This window comes from Silurus aristotelis (assembly GCF_946808225.1).
Source record: "Silurus aristotelis genome assembly, chromosome: 16".
Classification (NCBI taxonomy): domain Eukaryota; kingdom Metazoa; phylum Chordata; class Actinopteri; order Siluriformes; family Siluridae; genus Silurus; species Silurus aristotelis.
Window position 1 is genome coordinate 17,141,958 of NC_139589.1, and position 15,894 is coordinate 17,157,851.

Sequence of the window (15,894 nt, forward strand, 5' to 3'; positions counted from 1 at the left end):
TTTCTTATGGCTAAAGAGTGATGGCATTGGCTTTCTGGCTAGTATATTAGTTATTTGTAAGGTAGTAATAAGCCTTGATTACTCGTTATGGAACGTGATCTACTGCAATTATTGCATTAAAATAATAGGGGGTAGTAATGTTAGTGCAGCAATTTATATGAAATCTAGGGAAAGAAAGCAAGAGGAAACTCCACATTCATCTTAATGACATTTTTTAAAACTACTCTTTCTGATTACACTTGTATTTTCAGGTGTAAATTTATCCTGCAGAATATTATTCATTTGAATGTGTCTATAGTCTGAATTTAACCCCAAGCAATTTTTATAAAAATGTTAGCATGTAAGATCGGTCTTCAAAATTAATTCTAAGACAATTAAGTAATTAAATGAACCACCTGTTATTAATTATAAGTTATGTGGGGACCCCTGTGCTGAGCAAAGTAAATTAGATTTTTTTAAAAGGTTGAACCGTTACTTGTTAATGAAGGTGCCTCAAACCCTGCAATATAAGAAACTATAATAAAGTGACAATTATTTTAATACACTATAAAATGTATATAATCAAGAGGCTGTTTTAATAAATGTCATGGGGTATATTATGTTACACTTCTTTTATTACATTTTTTGGGGTTTTGCTGACTGTGTGAACGCATGTTTGAGTTTGATTGCTTTTAATGCACATAAAGAGGAATATTATTAAATTATGTTTATACATTATACATTAATACATTTTATACATTAATTATCATACATTAATTATCAGTAAAAAAAAAACAGCTGTGCATGTCAAAATAAATTAATTTGTCATTGTTTATCCATGTTCATATCCATATCTTAAACGGATCATCTGTGTCCATATCACTCTGTCCACTCTGTCCTTTCAAACCACTCACCTGTATGTCTTCCCTCACCACATCCATAAACCTCCTCCTTGGCCTTCCTCTTTTCCTCACACCTGGCTGCTCTATTCTCAGCATTCTCCTACCAATCTACTCCATTTCCTTCCTCCGCACATTATCAAACGATCTCAATCACGCCACTCTCATATTGTCTCCAAAACATACTACCTGTATGACCCCTCTAATAAACTCATTTCTAATCAACAAATGCTTTTGAAATTGGCATGTGCAGGTGCATCTCAATAAATTAGAATATCATTAAAAAGTTAATTTATTTTAGTTATTCAATACAAAATGTGAAACTCGTTATATAGATTCATCACACACACAGACTGATATATTTCAAGTGTTTATTTCTTTTCATTTTGATCATTTTGGCTTACATTTAACAAAAACCCATCTAAAAAAAATTTTAATACTTCATAAGCCCAATCAAAAACATTTTTAGTGAATTGTTGGCCTTCTGGAAAGTATGTTAATTTACTGTATATGTACTCAATATTGGGCGGGGCTCCTTTTGCTTTAATTACTGCCTCAATTGCCGTGGCATGCAGGTGATCAGTCTGTAGCACTGCTGAAGTGGTGTGGAAGCCCAGGTTTCTTTGATGGTGGCCTTCAGCTCATCTGCATTTTTTGGTCTTGACAATACCCCATAGATTCTTTATAGGGTTCAGGTCTGGTGAGTTTTCTGGCCAGTCAAGCACACCAACACCATGGTCATTTAACCAACTTTTGGTGCTTTTGGCAGTGTGGGCAGGTGCCAAATCATGCTGGAAAATGAAACCAGCATCTCCATAAAGCTGGTCAGCAGAAGGAAGCATGAAGTCCTCTATAAGTTCCTGGTAGACCCTGACTCCAGCTGCAGTTGAATCTTTGTGAATCTCCCCCAAATTCACAAATGGACTTCGTTTCTCTTTTTTCTACCACATTTTTTCCTTTCAATCAACTTTCCATTAATGTGCTTGGAAACAGCACTCTGTGAACAGCAGCTTCTTTAGCGATGACCTTTTGTGTCTTTCCCTCCATGTGCAGGGTGTTACTGATCGTCTTTTGCACAACTGTCAAGTCAGCAGTATTCCACCATGACATTGGACATTGATCTTTTTTACAATATTCAAATTTTCTGAGATTTTTGGGTTTTCATTAGCTATAAGCGATAATCATCAAAATTAAAATCAATAAATACTTGAAATATATCAGTGTGTGTGATGAATTCATATAATATACAAGTTTTATTTTTTTTTTATTGAATTTCTAAAATAAATCAATTTAATGATATTCTAATTGATTGAGATACACCTGTAGACAGATGTTGCTGAATCCAATAATAATAATAATATTAATAAAACAAGTTATTCAGACATTTGTTACATTTATTCAGACAGTATTTGATGATTATTTCTCATTATATATATATATATATATATATATATATATATATATATATATATATATATATATATATATATACACACACACACATATACAGTGCCTTGTGAAAGTATTCGGCCCCCTTGAACTTTGCAACCTTTTGCCACATTTCAGGCTTCAAACATAAAGATAGGAAACTGTAATTTTTTGTGAAGAATCAACAACAAGTGGGACACAATCATGAAGTGGAACGAAATTTATTTCAAACTTTTTTAACAAATAAAAAACTGAAAAATTGGGCGTGCAAAATTATTCAGCCCCTTTACTTTCAGTGCAGCAAACTCTCTCCAGAAGTTCAGTGAGGATCTCTGAATGATCCAATGTTGACCTAAATGACTAATGATGATAAATAGAATCCACCTGTGTGTAATCAAGTCTCCGTATAAATGCAGCTGCACTGTGATTGTCTCAGAGGTCCGTTTAAAGCACAGAGAGCATCATGAAGAACAAGGAACACACCAGGCAGGTCTGAGATACTGTTGTGGAGAAGTTTAAAGCCGGATTTGGATACAAAAAGATTTCCCAAGCTTTAAACATCCCAAGGAGCACTGTGCAAGCGATAATATTGAAATGGAAGGAGTATCAGACCACTGCAAATCTACCAAGACCTGGCCATCCCTCTAAACTTTCAGCTCATACAAGGAGAAGACTGATCAGAGATGCAGCCAAGAGGCCCATGATCACTCTGGATGAACTGCAGAGATCTACAGCTGAGGTGGGAGACTCTGTCCATGGGACAACAATCAGTCGTATACTGCACAAATCTGGCCTTTATGGAAGAGTGGCAAGAAGAAAGACATTTCTTAAAGATATCCATAAAAAGTGTCGTTTAAGGTTTGCCACAAGCCACCTGGAAGACACACCAAACATGTGGAAGAAGGTACTCTGGTCAGATGAAACCAAAATCGAAATTTTTGGCAACAATGCAAAACGTTATGTTTGGCGTAAAAGCAACACAGCTCATCACCCTGAACACACCATCCCCACTGTCAAACATGGTGGTGGCAGCATCATGGTTTGGGCCTGCTTTTCTTCAGCAGGGACAGGGAAGATGGTTAAAATTGATGGGAAGATGGATGGAGCCAAATACAGGACCATTCTGGAAGAAAACCTGATGGAGTCTGCAAAAGACTTGAGACTGGGACGGAGATTTGTCTTCCAACAAGACAATGATCCAAAACATAAAGCAAAATCTACAATGGAATGGTTCACAAATAAACATATCCAGGTGTTAGAATGGCCAAGTCAAAGTCCAGACCTGAATCCAATCGAGAATCTGTGGAAAGAACTGAAAACTGCTGTTCACAAATGCTCTCCATCCAACCTCACTGAGCTCGAGCTGTTTTGCAAGGAGGAATGGGCAAAAATGTCAGTCTCTCAATGTGCAAAACTGATAGAGACATACCCCAAGCGACTTACAGTTTTTTATTTGTTAAAAAAGTTTGAAATATCCAATAAATTTCGTTCCACTTCATGATTGTGTCCCACTTGTTGTTGATTCTTCACAAAAAATTACAGTTTTATATCTTTATGTTTGAAGCCTGAAATGTGGCAAAAGTTCGCAAAGTTCAAGGGGGCCGAATACTTTCGCAAGGCACTGTATGTATATGTATATATATATATATATATATGATCCTAGGAAATGCTTTTTAGTTAAATATATTTCTTAAATAAAGTTAACATTTTGTCTTTAGTGGTTTTGAAGGGTCAATAGAGAGAGGAATATACATTTACAACCACTAAAAGGATTGTTAACTGAACGATGCACTGGGAGTAAGTTCAATGTGGTTTTAATGAAATTGGTTTGAAGAATTTGTTGAATAATCATTACACAACTGGTGATAATGATTGTCTTAATGCCATAAACAACTTACTAATAGATAAAAAAGTGGTAGAGGCTTTGGAGGCTCAGTGGTTAAGGCTTTGGGTTTTCTGATTGGAAGATGGTGCTTTAAGCTCCAAAACCGCCAAGCTGCCACTGTTGGGCCCTTGAGAAAGGCCCCCAACCCTCTCTGCTCCAGGCCTGCTGTATCATGGCTGACCATGTGCTCTGACCCTAGCTTCCTAATATGTGAAGAAAAAATTTACTGTGCTCTAATGTACATGTGACAAATACATTAATCTAGATGGATATGACAAATGCTTTTTTAAAAAAAAAAAGAGGAATGTATTAAGCTAATATTTTTCTGCTCCTAAATGTGATGGGTGGAGTAATAGTTTGGGCATCTGTGGATTTATAGAGGAAAATATTTTTAAACACCGACTAAAACACTTTATATTTATTTACTTAAACAACTGGAATCAAATGACAGCTGTTGTATTACATTAATAGTATAACCTACTTTGAGTTGTATTTTATTTCGGTATTATTTTTACTGGTTTAAATGGTATAATTGTGAGGTCAAAGTATGATTTAGTTTTTGTTGTTCTGCTGTAGGCCTGTAACGCACGCAAACAGAAGCCGGAGTGTCCGCGGATTGTCCAACAGCTCCAAGTGTCCTAATGAAATTAATCTCAAACGATTTAGCGCCATTGATTCATTTATCAATTCACCCGTGAATTCCTTTCTACAAATGTAACTTTATGGCTCGTCGCGTGTGATACGAGCTCCAATTGATTGCTAGATTGCAGATTCTGGAGCAGATTAATTCGGTTTTGGCTCGTTCTTCACCATCCCGATTTCGATGATTTATCAAACCCCCGTCCACCCCCACAGGCTCATTACGGCGCTAATGAGGCGCCGCCGCTCCGTGACACCCGGCCTCTGCGTCTCGTTAAGGAAATAGCTCTTCAAATGCTGATTATTTTATTTGGAATCATAATTATATTGCTTTGGGCCGAATCACGGTCTAATCGAGGCCCCGTTCCGAGGGCAGCGCTCCTAATTGAGGCATGAGCATGCGCTACCTGTATCTCACTCTTTCTCTTTTCCCCACGAGCTCAGCACACACAGAGACACACACACACGCACGCACGCACGCGCGCACACATACACCCACCACCCAATCCCCCTGCACGAGCGCGCGAATCTAATTTGTTAAACTGACGTTTCTGCAGGGGCACGATCGATTTGCTCTTTAGAAATTCTCAAATTGAGTGCTTCGCAAATGACTTGCGCTTGCAGGGAGTTGGAGGGAAAAGGGTGCCACATGCATGCATCCATGCATACATATATGCATGCACACATGCATACACACACATACATTCATACATACATGCATGTATACATACATCAATAAACAAATAAATAAACAATTTTAAAAAAGGTTCTTCGCCCTTAATTGTTTGTGCAAAAAAATAAACCTTGATTATTTTCTTGGCTCTGGCAAGACGGAAATTCTCTCAGCTCTGAAGCGTGTCCTGTGTTTTACTTGTGCGACTTTATTAAAAGTCATTCGTCATCTCTAGGGTGCGTGAAAATGTCTACTTTCCGCCCAGATGCGCTGCATTGACTTGCATGCCGCGAGTTTGTTTGTCTGTTTTTGGTTTTTTTATTATTATTTATAGGCTGTGCGAGATTGATGTGCTCTTGTGCGAGGAGAAGTATGACTCAGCTCTGATTCACTACCAATTACACTTTCCTTATCCACACACACACACACACACACACACACACACACACACACACACACACACACACACACAAGGCGATATAATTTATGTGCGGCTTTATTAAATCGTTAACTATTGTTGAAATAATAATAATAATAATAATAATAATAATAATAATAATAATAATAATAATAATAATAATAAATCTTGATAGCCTCGTAGGCTCTTTATTGCAGTGTGTATGGAGTCTACCAATGTTATCGCAGTTTTGAACGTTAATAAGTCATTTGCCGGATTTGGAAGACCTATTATTATATCATTATGTGCAAAGCGATAAAAAGTTTATTTTTTCCCCCCTTTTCTCCCACAAAACGTTTAATGATTTTTTTTCCTTTCTTTTACTTTGCGCTTTACAAAGAAAGCCGGTAATCTCCGTGCAGCTTTCAGGTTCTGGCATCGTGTGCAGAAATCCAATCTGTAGAATTTTGCACGAGGTAAACACACAGAAAATGAATTGCATTAGAGGCAGCCAGTGTTTTCACCGCGAGGCTGCTGTGTTCCTGCTCCCGACTGCGCGCATCCATTTAAACCCTATTTATTAGGGAAAAATCACTTGAACCGCTACGGAAAATCCTTTACTGCTGAATAAAGATAACAAAAAAAGAAAAAACGGTCGAGAAAACTGGCAAATTCAACACGAGGGGGTCGGGCGCGGTTTGTTTCTGATTTATAGTTTTGTCCTCTGTGTAATATTTCTGTGCGCGCGGTTCTCGCGTGCGCCGTTAAGCGTCTGTCGTCGCGTGTTTTTGCCCCCCGCGGATAATTATTACCCGCACTGAGAGCAATTCACTTTGTAGAGCTTTAGAAAAAAAAATAAAGAAATAAAATAAGAGGCGCGAAAAGTCGTAAAAAACCAAGTGTACCATCAATCAAGCGACGATTTGGGGGCGCCTCGACAATGCGATGATTTAAAATCACTCAACGCGTTTTTTTATTCCTTTTTAACACATAAAATGTCAGACCATCGCGCTAACATCTGCATAAAACCTCGCGTTTCGCTTTATTGCGCTTTTAACAAACACCAAATGCTCCTGCATGCCGTATTTATGCCTCGTTCCTTCTACTGAGTGCAACATTGTGGGGAGAGAAAACAAGCACATACCCACAACTCTGCCATCACATACAGTCACTGTTGCTTCGCTGACATTTTGCTTTATAATCACACCGTATCTCATTTTCTCCTCCATTTTTCCATGTTTGTTTTTGGTGTCATGACTCCTGACAAACTGTGAGACTAATTCACGCTTGGACGCCTCCATTGTGCTGCAATAAGAGGCGCAATTCAAAGCATCTCTCTGTTCCTCTCGGCGTTTCTTGGCTTATATTTTATAGTATTTCTCAGAACATTTCAGACTCAGTGCATCGATTTGCATGAAAGGAATAACTTTATTTTCGGTCTATTTAACGGGGCAAACAAAATAAGTGAAGTAGTGTGTTTCAATTGTGGGCTATTTTATGTATAATTCGCCACTTTTTCATTTAGACTGCGCTCAGCTGATTTACGCAGTACATTATTATAATTAGTAGATTGGGCACTAATGAAATAAAAAGCCTGATGGTCTTGGAAATCACTTCATTCCAGGAAGTTCCAGAGGTGTCGAAATGTCGGATATCTGGCTATATGAAATTAAACAAAAAAAAGAAGAAGAAGAAGAAAAAAGAAAGAAAGAAAGAAAGAAAGAAAGAAAGAAAGAAAGAAAGAAAGAAAGAAAGAAAGAAAGAAAGAAACTGAAAATACTGAACGCGTTTTGTGAACATGTGCTTGTGTTATTTGCGCGTGATGTGCAGACTAGGAGGATGATAATAATAATAATAATAATAATAATAATAATAATAATAATAATAATAATAATAATAATAATTATTATTATTATTATTATTATTATTATTATTATTATTATAATAATAATAATAATAATAATAATAATAATAATAATAATAATAATAATCTTTTTCTTTCGGCTTCTCCCATTAGGGGTCGCCACAGCGGATCATCCGTCTCCATTCCCACCCTGTCCTCTGCATCTGCCTCTTTCAACCCAATAATAATAATAATAATAATAATAATAATAATAATAATAATAATAATAATAATAATAATAATAATAATAGATCAAACGAATCACGCGGAGGGAAAAGGACACTTGTTTACTATTTCTGTCTGAAACAACTGTAACAATAATTGGTGTGTGTTTTGAAAGAGGTCGAAGCTTTTCCGGAACCCCAAATCGCTCTGGAATTTGGAAGTTGGGATAAAAACCTAATAATAACCTTGGGTGAGAAATGAGAAATGAACGCATGTGAGTGGCTGACACGGGTCGGCTTCAAAAAGCTGATTGGCTCTCATTTGAAGCCTCTTACGGGGCTATACAACTATTAAGCACCTCCCCGTTGCTCTAAAGGGCATTATAATGCAGGGGACCTCCTTTTTAAAACCCCAATATATATATACATATATTAAATAGGTTAAAATCTCAGAGTGATTTTTTTTTCAGGAAAATAAAACATCAACCTTGGAGCGGAGCATGATGCTCTCGCACGTCGACCTGCTGGACGCTCGGCTTGGTGAGTATCCATCGCTCGGTGTGCAGACTGAAAGCGCTCAGGACGTTCTCTCTCTCCACCTTGCTCTCTCCATCGCTCTGTCTACTCCAGTCAGTGAGAACTGACAATTTGTTCCTGACTCTAATACGGTTTAAAGTGATCTAATTTACTTAAAGAAAAAGGTAATCATCATTATTAAATTACGAAGTCATTTAAATATATTGATGTCATTGAATAGACACTTTTATCATGCGTAATTGAGGGGTGTGTGTGCGCTCATCTCGTATTATTCCTGTTCTGCAACGGCGTAGCAGCAATTGGGATGCTTTCGACACACTTCAGTGTGCACTTTTGCGCTAAAATTGTGAGCTTTACCGTAACCCGTCTCTTTGAATATAATTGGAGGAGATCATTCTATCTTCGGAGCAGGCGAGAAACAGGAGTTTGACCTGGTTGCATGTATGGGGCCATGTGTGTATCTTGCAGGTATGAAGGATGCTGCGGTGGAGCTCCTGGGACACAGAGAGGCACTAAAGTGCAGACTGGGGGTCGGTGGCGGGGTGTCTGAGCCCGGACATACCGGAGAACTACGCCCGAGTACAGAAACCCTGGAAGGCGCGACTCATCTTCCCGGGGACGAGCTCGGCAACGTTGGATCCAATCCTCCGAACGGCAAAGAGCAAGACAAGCAGCAGCAGCAACAAAACCAAAACTCAGCGCAGGCCGTAAGTCAACAAACGCAGAAACAGAAACGCCACCGGACCCGCTTTACGCCTGCGCAACTCAACGAGCTGGAACGCAGTTTTGCTAAAACGCACTATCCGGACATCTTCATGAGAGAGGAGCTCGCGCTACGCATCGGTTTGACGGAATCGCGCGTGCAGGTCAGTCTAGAAATGGACATAACTTTTTTTTTTTACCTTAAAGTTTTATTTAATTGCAATAACTAATATCACAAAAATAACAACACCAATAATGATAATAATAATAATAATAATAATAATAATAATAATAATAATAATAATAATAATAATAATAATATTGATTATCAGAACATCATCGTCGTATTATTATTATTATTATTATTATTATTATTATTATTATTATTATTATTATTATCAGCAGTAGTAGTAGTAAAGATCAATCAATTATATACGAAAATATCGCCACAATATTTCCAAAATGTAACTAACATAAAAACACAGCAATAATCCGGGCCTTCTCTAAACGCTCCAATTCATTTTTGATAATATTCTAGCTGGGAGCTATAAATCAGATCGTGATGTATGCAATTTTATATAGTAGCTTTAAAAGGGCAAAATGCACAAGAAAGAAAAGGGTCATATTTGTAGACATTTTATCCAGAAGTTTCTTGGTACCCGGTGGCAACACTTTCAAGGTTCTTATTTAATCGGAAATATTGAATAATAATAAATGTGTCTAAATGAAATGCACTGATGCTTTGCTATCAATAGGTGAAAAAGATATGTTATGGTAATTCGCAATATATTTCTGCGATTTAGTTTGCAATAACTGGCTGGAGGCTTCGTGGTTATTTTTATTCTTCGTTTGTGGGACATAACATTCAGAGTCAATCTATAAACACTATAAAAACATTGTGCTTTTGGCATTATTTTATTGCATATGACACCGCAATTGTTTGTATTGTTTCTAAGTTAAGAATTGAATTGCATTTCCATAAATAAAAAAAAATAAAATAAATAAATACTCAGGCCAGAGATGATAAATTGTATATGCCTGTGAGTTATTAATCCGGTTATGTTTGGTTATCGTTTAGCCCAGGGTGGTGTTAAATAAGGCGCTCGTACAGCTTTATTAAAATGTGACATTAGCAGTACGGCGTGAAATCCTTCGCGTTAACTATAAAAACACAACCTTGTATTATACACTAATTCAATAATATTCATTACGCATGCGCTTATGAATCTGATTGTGAGACCATGCATCCATATAATAGCTTTTATAATATATATCCAAACCGTTTCCACAGATGTGAGTTGCTTATTTTAATTAACGTTTATCCTTAAACTTGCAGATACATTACAGGCGTATTTTGAAATGTTGTGAATTTCTATAAACATCTATAAATTTAGAATTACCAAATTATTATTATCAAAATCGCCAAAAAACGTTCTAAGGTGCACGTAATTTTTTAACCCAATAGAAAGCTATTTGCAAGAGCTATGATGCACCTCAATTATTTAATCTCCATAAACAGTGATTCTACAGCATTCGCTAAAATAATGTGTAGCAGGTCTCAGGTCGGATTTACCGGATCACTGAGCGAGTGTCATATTAATCCGATAGCCTACATTTATCCTTACACACACACTCATTTTTAATCCACTGAACGTAATTTGTAATTTTCTCTTTTTCCAAACCATTAAGCTCCCATTAATCACTGCTCGTGAATGAGGTCTCTATAAACCTCGAGTGTCTGGGAAATAAACACAGAGCAAAATCATAAACTGTTCATGACCGTCCATTAAATGAATGGCCTCGGTGTCAGGGTGCATAAAGGATATCTACAGATATTAAAGGATAAAGGATATCTACATCTTCAGATGGTCCAAAGTGCTTTTCAAAAAATGTTTCAGGACATGTTCACAAGTCCATAATGTCCGAGATTCAAGAGTCTGTCACTTCCAAAGTCGGTTGTTATGAAATATACCGAGGGCACATAAAGGACATTTGGGATGAATAGTGTTTATTTATTTTGGGGGTACTTTGTACCAATTAAAAAGCAATTCATAAAATCAATTTAGGTTGGAAATTGTTTTATTTAACTCTATGGGTAAAGTAATTCAAATAACTGAATTTACATTGCTCTAATAATTTAATACATTTAAAATCGTACACTGTTTTAATATAGCCCACTGTACACATTACATTTTGCGAACATTTTACTTTTTTTTTAATAAAAATAATAAAAATAATAATATTTACAGAATGTTAATCTAATAAATGAATACATTAAACAAGCTACATTTCAAACCCGGAAAATGTGTGTGTGTGTGTGTGTGTGTGTGTGTGTGTGTGTGTGTGTGTGTGTGTGTGTGTGTGTGTGTGTGTGTGTGTGTGTGTTTGTTTGTTTGTTCGTGAAATTATGTAGTATATATGTATAGTATATTATGCAGTATACATATTATGTACTATAAAAATGTATACTACATAACCAACATAATACAAATTAAATCGTATTTAACAAACATTTTTTTTTTACAAGGCTTTATGATAACGCATTCAAGATTTAAGATTATTATAAAGTTATTCTAAAGCCTAATGACACTTTTTCCATTAAATATATATATAAATTTAAAAAAGCACATCATGCAACTAAAAAATATAATCCTGAAACTGTAAATCATACTCATTGCACAAAGGTATCGCAATGTTCCAATATTACAGAAATAAAAGAAAGAAAGAAAGAAAGAAAGAAAGAAAGAAAGAAAGAAAGAAAGAAAGAAAGAAAGAAAGAAAGAAAGAAAGAAAGAAAGAAAGAAAGAAAGTTGCTTCGTGTGTATCTATAAAAGGTTGCAGATGTGACAGTATTGGACTTAGCAGTAATATCAGGTGTGTGGTTTTTGAATGTCGCAGGTTTGGTTCCAGAATCGACGTGCCAAGTGGAAGAAGCGCAAGAAGACCACTAACGTGTTCCGCGCGCCAGGAACCTTACTCCCGACTCATCACGGTTTACCGCAGTTTCCTTCTGCGGCTATTAACGACAGCCTATGCTCGTTTCATGCAAACGACACGCGCTGGGCTGCGGCCGGGATGCCCAGTGTCTCTCAGCTCCAGCTTCCCCCTGCGCTCGGACGTCAGCCTGGCATGGCGCAGTCTCTGTCGCAGTGCAGCCTGGGAGGCGCGGGCCCGGCGGGTCCTGGCTCCATGGGTCTGTCTAACATGGCGTCTAACGGCTCGGCCCTGCAGTCGCATCATCTATACCAGCCCACGTTTCCAGGCATGGTGCCCGCGTCACTCGCGGGCCCGACAAGCGCCAGTGGCTCCACGCAACTGTGCAACTCGTCATCGACAGATAGTGACGTGTGGCGCGGCACGAGCATCGCGTCACTGCGTCGCAAAGCGCTCGAGCACACAGTCTCCATGAGTTTCACTTAATGGGTTTCGAGAGCGATCCTTTGTCGATTTCTTTTTTATTCTTTTACACAATTTGTTTCTCTCCCAAAGCCCTGACATTAAATTTGTTGACCTACTGAAATCTAAAGCATATGGACCCGGATGTTAATTTAACACCTCCCTCCACAACACACACACACACACACACACACACACACACACAAACACACACACACACAAACACACACACACACACACACACACACACACACACACACACACACACACACACACACATCTATCTATCTATCTATCTATCTATCTATCTATCTATCTATCTATCTATCTATCTATCTATCTATCTATCTATCTATCTATCTATCTATCTATCTATCTATCTATCTATCTATCTATCTATCTATCTATCTATCAGGCCCGTTATTTGAGACTTGTACACAAAACACGCTGCACATTACAGACAGAATGCAAAGCGCATATTTGCAATATTCACGGGACGCTACCTGCCTTGTGAGTTTTTAATTTATGGACACAAATACTTGCATATTGCGGATCACGAATCTTTTTTGTTTGTTTGTTTTTAGAGTAAATAAACAGAAGAATTTAAAGGGCAAATGATGTAAAAAGAGAGAGAGAAAGAGAAAAAAAAATCACAATAATAAACGTCGAATGCATGTGTGGACGCCAGTATCCGATAAGGGCCAACTGACCATTTATTCTATTTATTATTTATTTTAATAAAAAAAAAAAAATGATTTTACTGTTTTAGGGTATGCTGTTCTACAGGATGTTTTGTGTAGACAAAGCATTCTTACATTGCTTTTGATTTGTGATATGTTCTATGTTTGTCTGTGCGTATACAATACAGATTTCTTACATTTCTTAATCGTTATATGCTTTCCTGGACATATTTATATCGATTAAATGTAATGTCAAATAAAATAATTTTGAATGTCATCTCGTGAACGTAAAGCCTACTTTATAATTTGTCCACAGGCACAAATACATTTTGTATAGTTTAAGTTTTAAATGTATCAGCATAGTTACTATTTGAACATGCAATATATGTGTGTGTGTGTGTGTGTGTGTGTGTGTGTGTGTGTGTGTGTGTGTGTGTGTGTGTGTGTGTGTGTGTGTGTGTGTGTGTGTGTGTGTGTGTGTGTGTTGGGTTGAGACAATCGGCCTATTTTTATGTAAACAAGGTGATGCTGGGTGATGGCTTTTCAAATGATAAAAGTTTATACATTTTCAATAGTTACGGAAGCGCTTGTGCATTTAGTTTAACCTTTAACAGACACAATAATTGTAAATTATACTATTGTAAAATATACTATTATATATATATATATAACTGAATCAATTACCTCAATTTGAAAAATGACTAAAATTTGTACAGTAGAAAAAAACATTAACAATAAATAATACGTTAATAGCGTTGATAAAATAAAAAGCTCTTACCTATTCCCACCTGAGAAACAAAATTATATTACATCCAAAGTAAACACATGGTATCGTAATAATACAGTAATGTTATGTTTCACTCTTTTAATTAAGCATTTAAATAAAGATTAACTTTGAGTTATATACTATTTACATTGTATAATTTGTGGATTTTTTAATGCTATTATTATATTTTTTGTGGGAAGGTTTTGCTGCAGTAAATACTGTATTTTATTTGCCTTTTAACCCGGTGGCATCTATTTAAAGAAAACAAGAGAAGGGAATTTAATAAAATTGTTTAGTTCTTAAACTTCACAAATGTAATTTGTGCAAAGCGACGTACAAACGTGCTATTTCTTAACAATGCTGAGAAAATATTGTTAAAAGGGTTGCTTTATTAATAAGAATTTATATACAGCATACACAAAATACACACCATTCAGACTATTAGCTCCATAAAATGTACTTAATTGATATGTGCATTTAGAAAACAGAGATGCAGCAACATTTCTGACTATTATGTTTCTGATTTTATTTGCTTGGTAGTAAAGAAGAATTTTCTTTTAATTAAAGCCTTAAAGAAAATGTTGCATACAAAATTGGTTACTGGTTTTAGTAAGGTGCTGTTGCACAAGTCATTAGAAAAAGTTGAATGTATATTAGTATATATTCTTAAAATCTCTGGAACTGTCCTGGAGGGATGCACTAACACTATTCGTCCAAAATATATTTTGTCAGTTGTTTATCCGTTGTCTAGCAAGAATTGTATTGGGTTGAGGTCAGGCAATCAAAAAGGCTATTATTTTTATTGTCATCTAAACGAGTCAGTGACCCCCATGCAGTGTATATAGGGATGTTTTCATTTTAGGAGAGACCACTTCCATGAGGACAGAAGTCATATAGGATAAAGGCAATCAATCAGCTCAAATCAAAGTGTGTATGTTTATGAGGGATTCAGGAGTTTGAGAAAAAGATAGGTAATACAATAAAATGAGACATTATTTTCTGCAAAACAGATGTGAGACGTTATTACATGAATATCAGAATTTGTCTCAGTACCTGGTGGGTTAATTAGTTTCTGGAAATGCAAAGGCCAATATTCATTATCTAATTTGTCACATGCTATAGAGCGAGGTGAAAACTGACCCACCCTGCCTCACTTTTCCTTTCACCGACAATGCAGGAGGCACCATGCAGATCAGGTGAAGTGATGACTGGTTATCTACAATTTGTTTGGCCAAATAAATTTGTTTCCCTAAATTATTGACATTTGTTAGCACTGTTCTGAAGAGTGAATTTTGTGTGCCTGTGCAGGTTGTGAACGAAAAAATATAACCGTTGGTTCGGGTTTATTAATTTGATTGAACAAGCAGTTTTTCAAGAGTGATGATTTTAATGTAACAGCACTGCTACATTGTATTGTTTGTATTACTTCACTTGACTGTGTTCACTACATATAATTCCAATTTTAGCAATAGTTCCTTACATTGAAATCATTAATACACTTAATACAGGCTGTCTGTTAGTCTATATATTGTTTGACAACAAACAACACTTTATCCTGCTTCGCTTCTTTGGAAACTTGTTCATTGATGGATAAAAAAAATAAAAAAGAATTCCCCTTAAGCTTCATCAGCAAGGCAGTTGTCATCTTGGTGATGTGTTTGGGATCATTATAATGTTGAAAAACTGCCGTTTGGCCCAGTTTTTGAAGGGATGGTGTCATGTTCTGCTGTAGAATGTCACAGTATATGTTGGAATTCATGTTTCCATCAATGGACCACAGTTCCCAAGTACCAGCAGCACTTATGCAGCCCCAGACAATAATGCTACCACCACCATTCTTGACTGT

The 15,894-nt window shown here is 36.5% G+C and overlaps 1 protein-coding gene across 1 annotated transcript; it reads left to right on the plus strand.

The window, feature by feature from the left end:
* The first annotated feature begins 8,061 nt into the window (after nucleotides 1–8,061).
* On the plus strand, nucleotides 8,062–13,500 carry otpa (orthopedia homeobox a). The gene is made up of 3 exons (XM_083565369.1): nucleotides 8,062–8,507; nucleotides 8,973–9,370; nucleotides 12,105–13,500. The coding sequence occupies exons 1-3, from the start codon at nucleotides 8,468–8,470 to the stop codon at nucleotides 12,624–12,626; spliced, it is 960 nt and encodes a 319-aa protein (XP_083421495.1). The 5' UTR covers nucleotides 8,062–8,467; the 3' UTR covers nucleotides 12,627–13,500.
* Nucleotides 13,501–15,894: the final 2,394 nt, after the last annotated feature.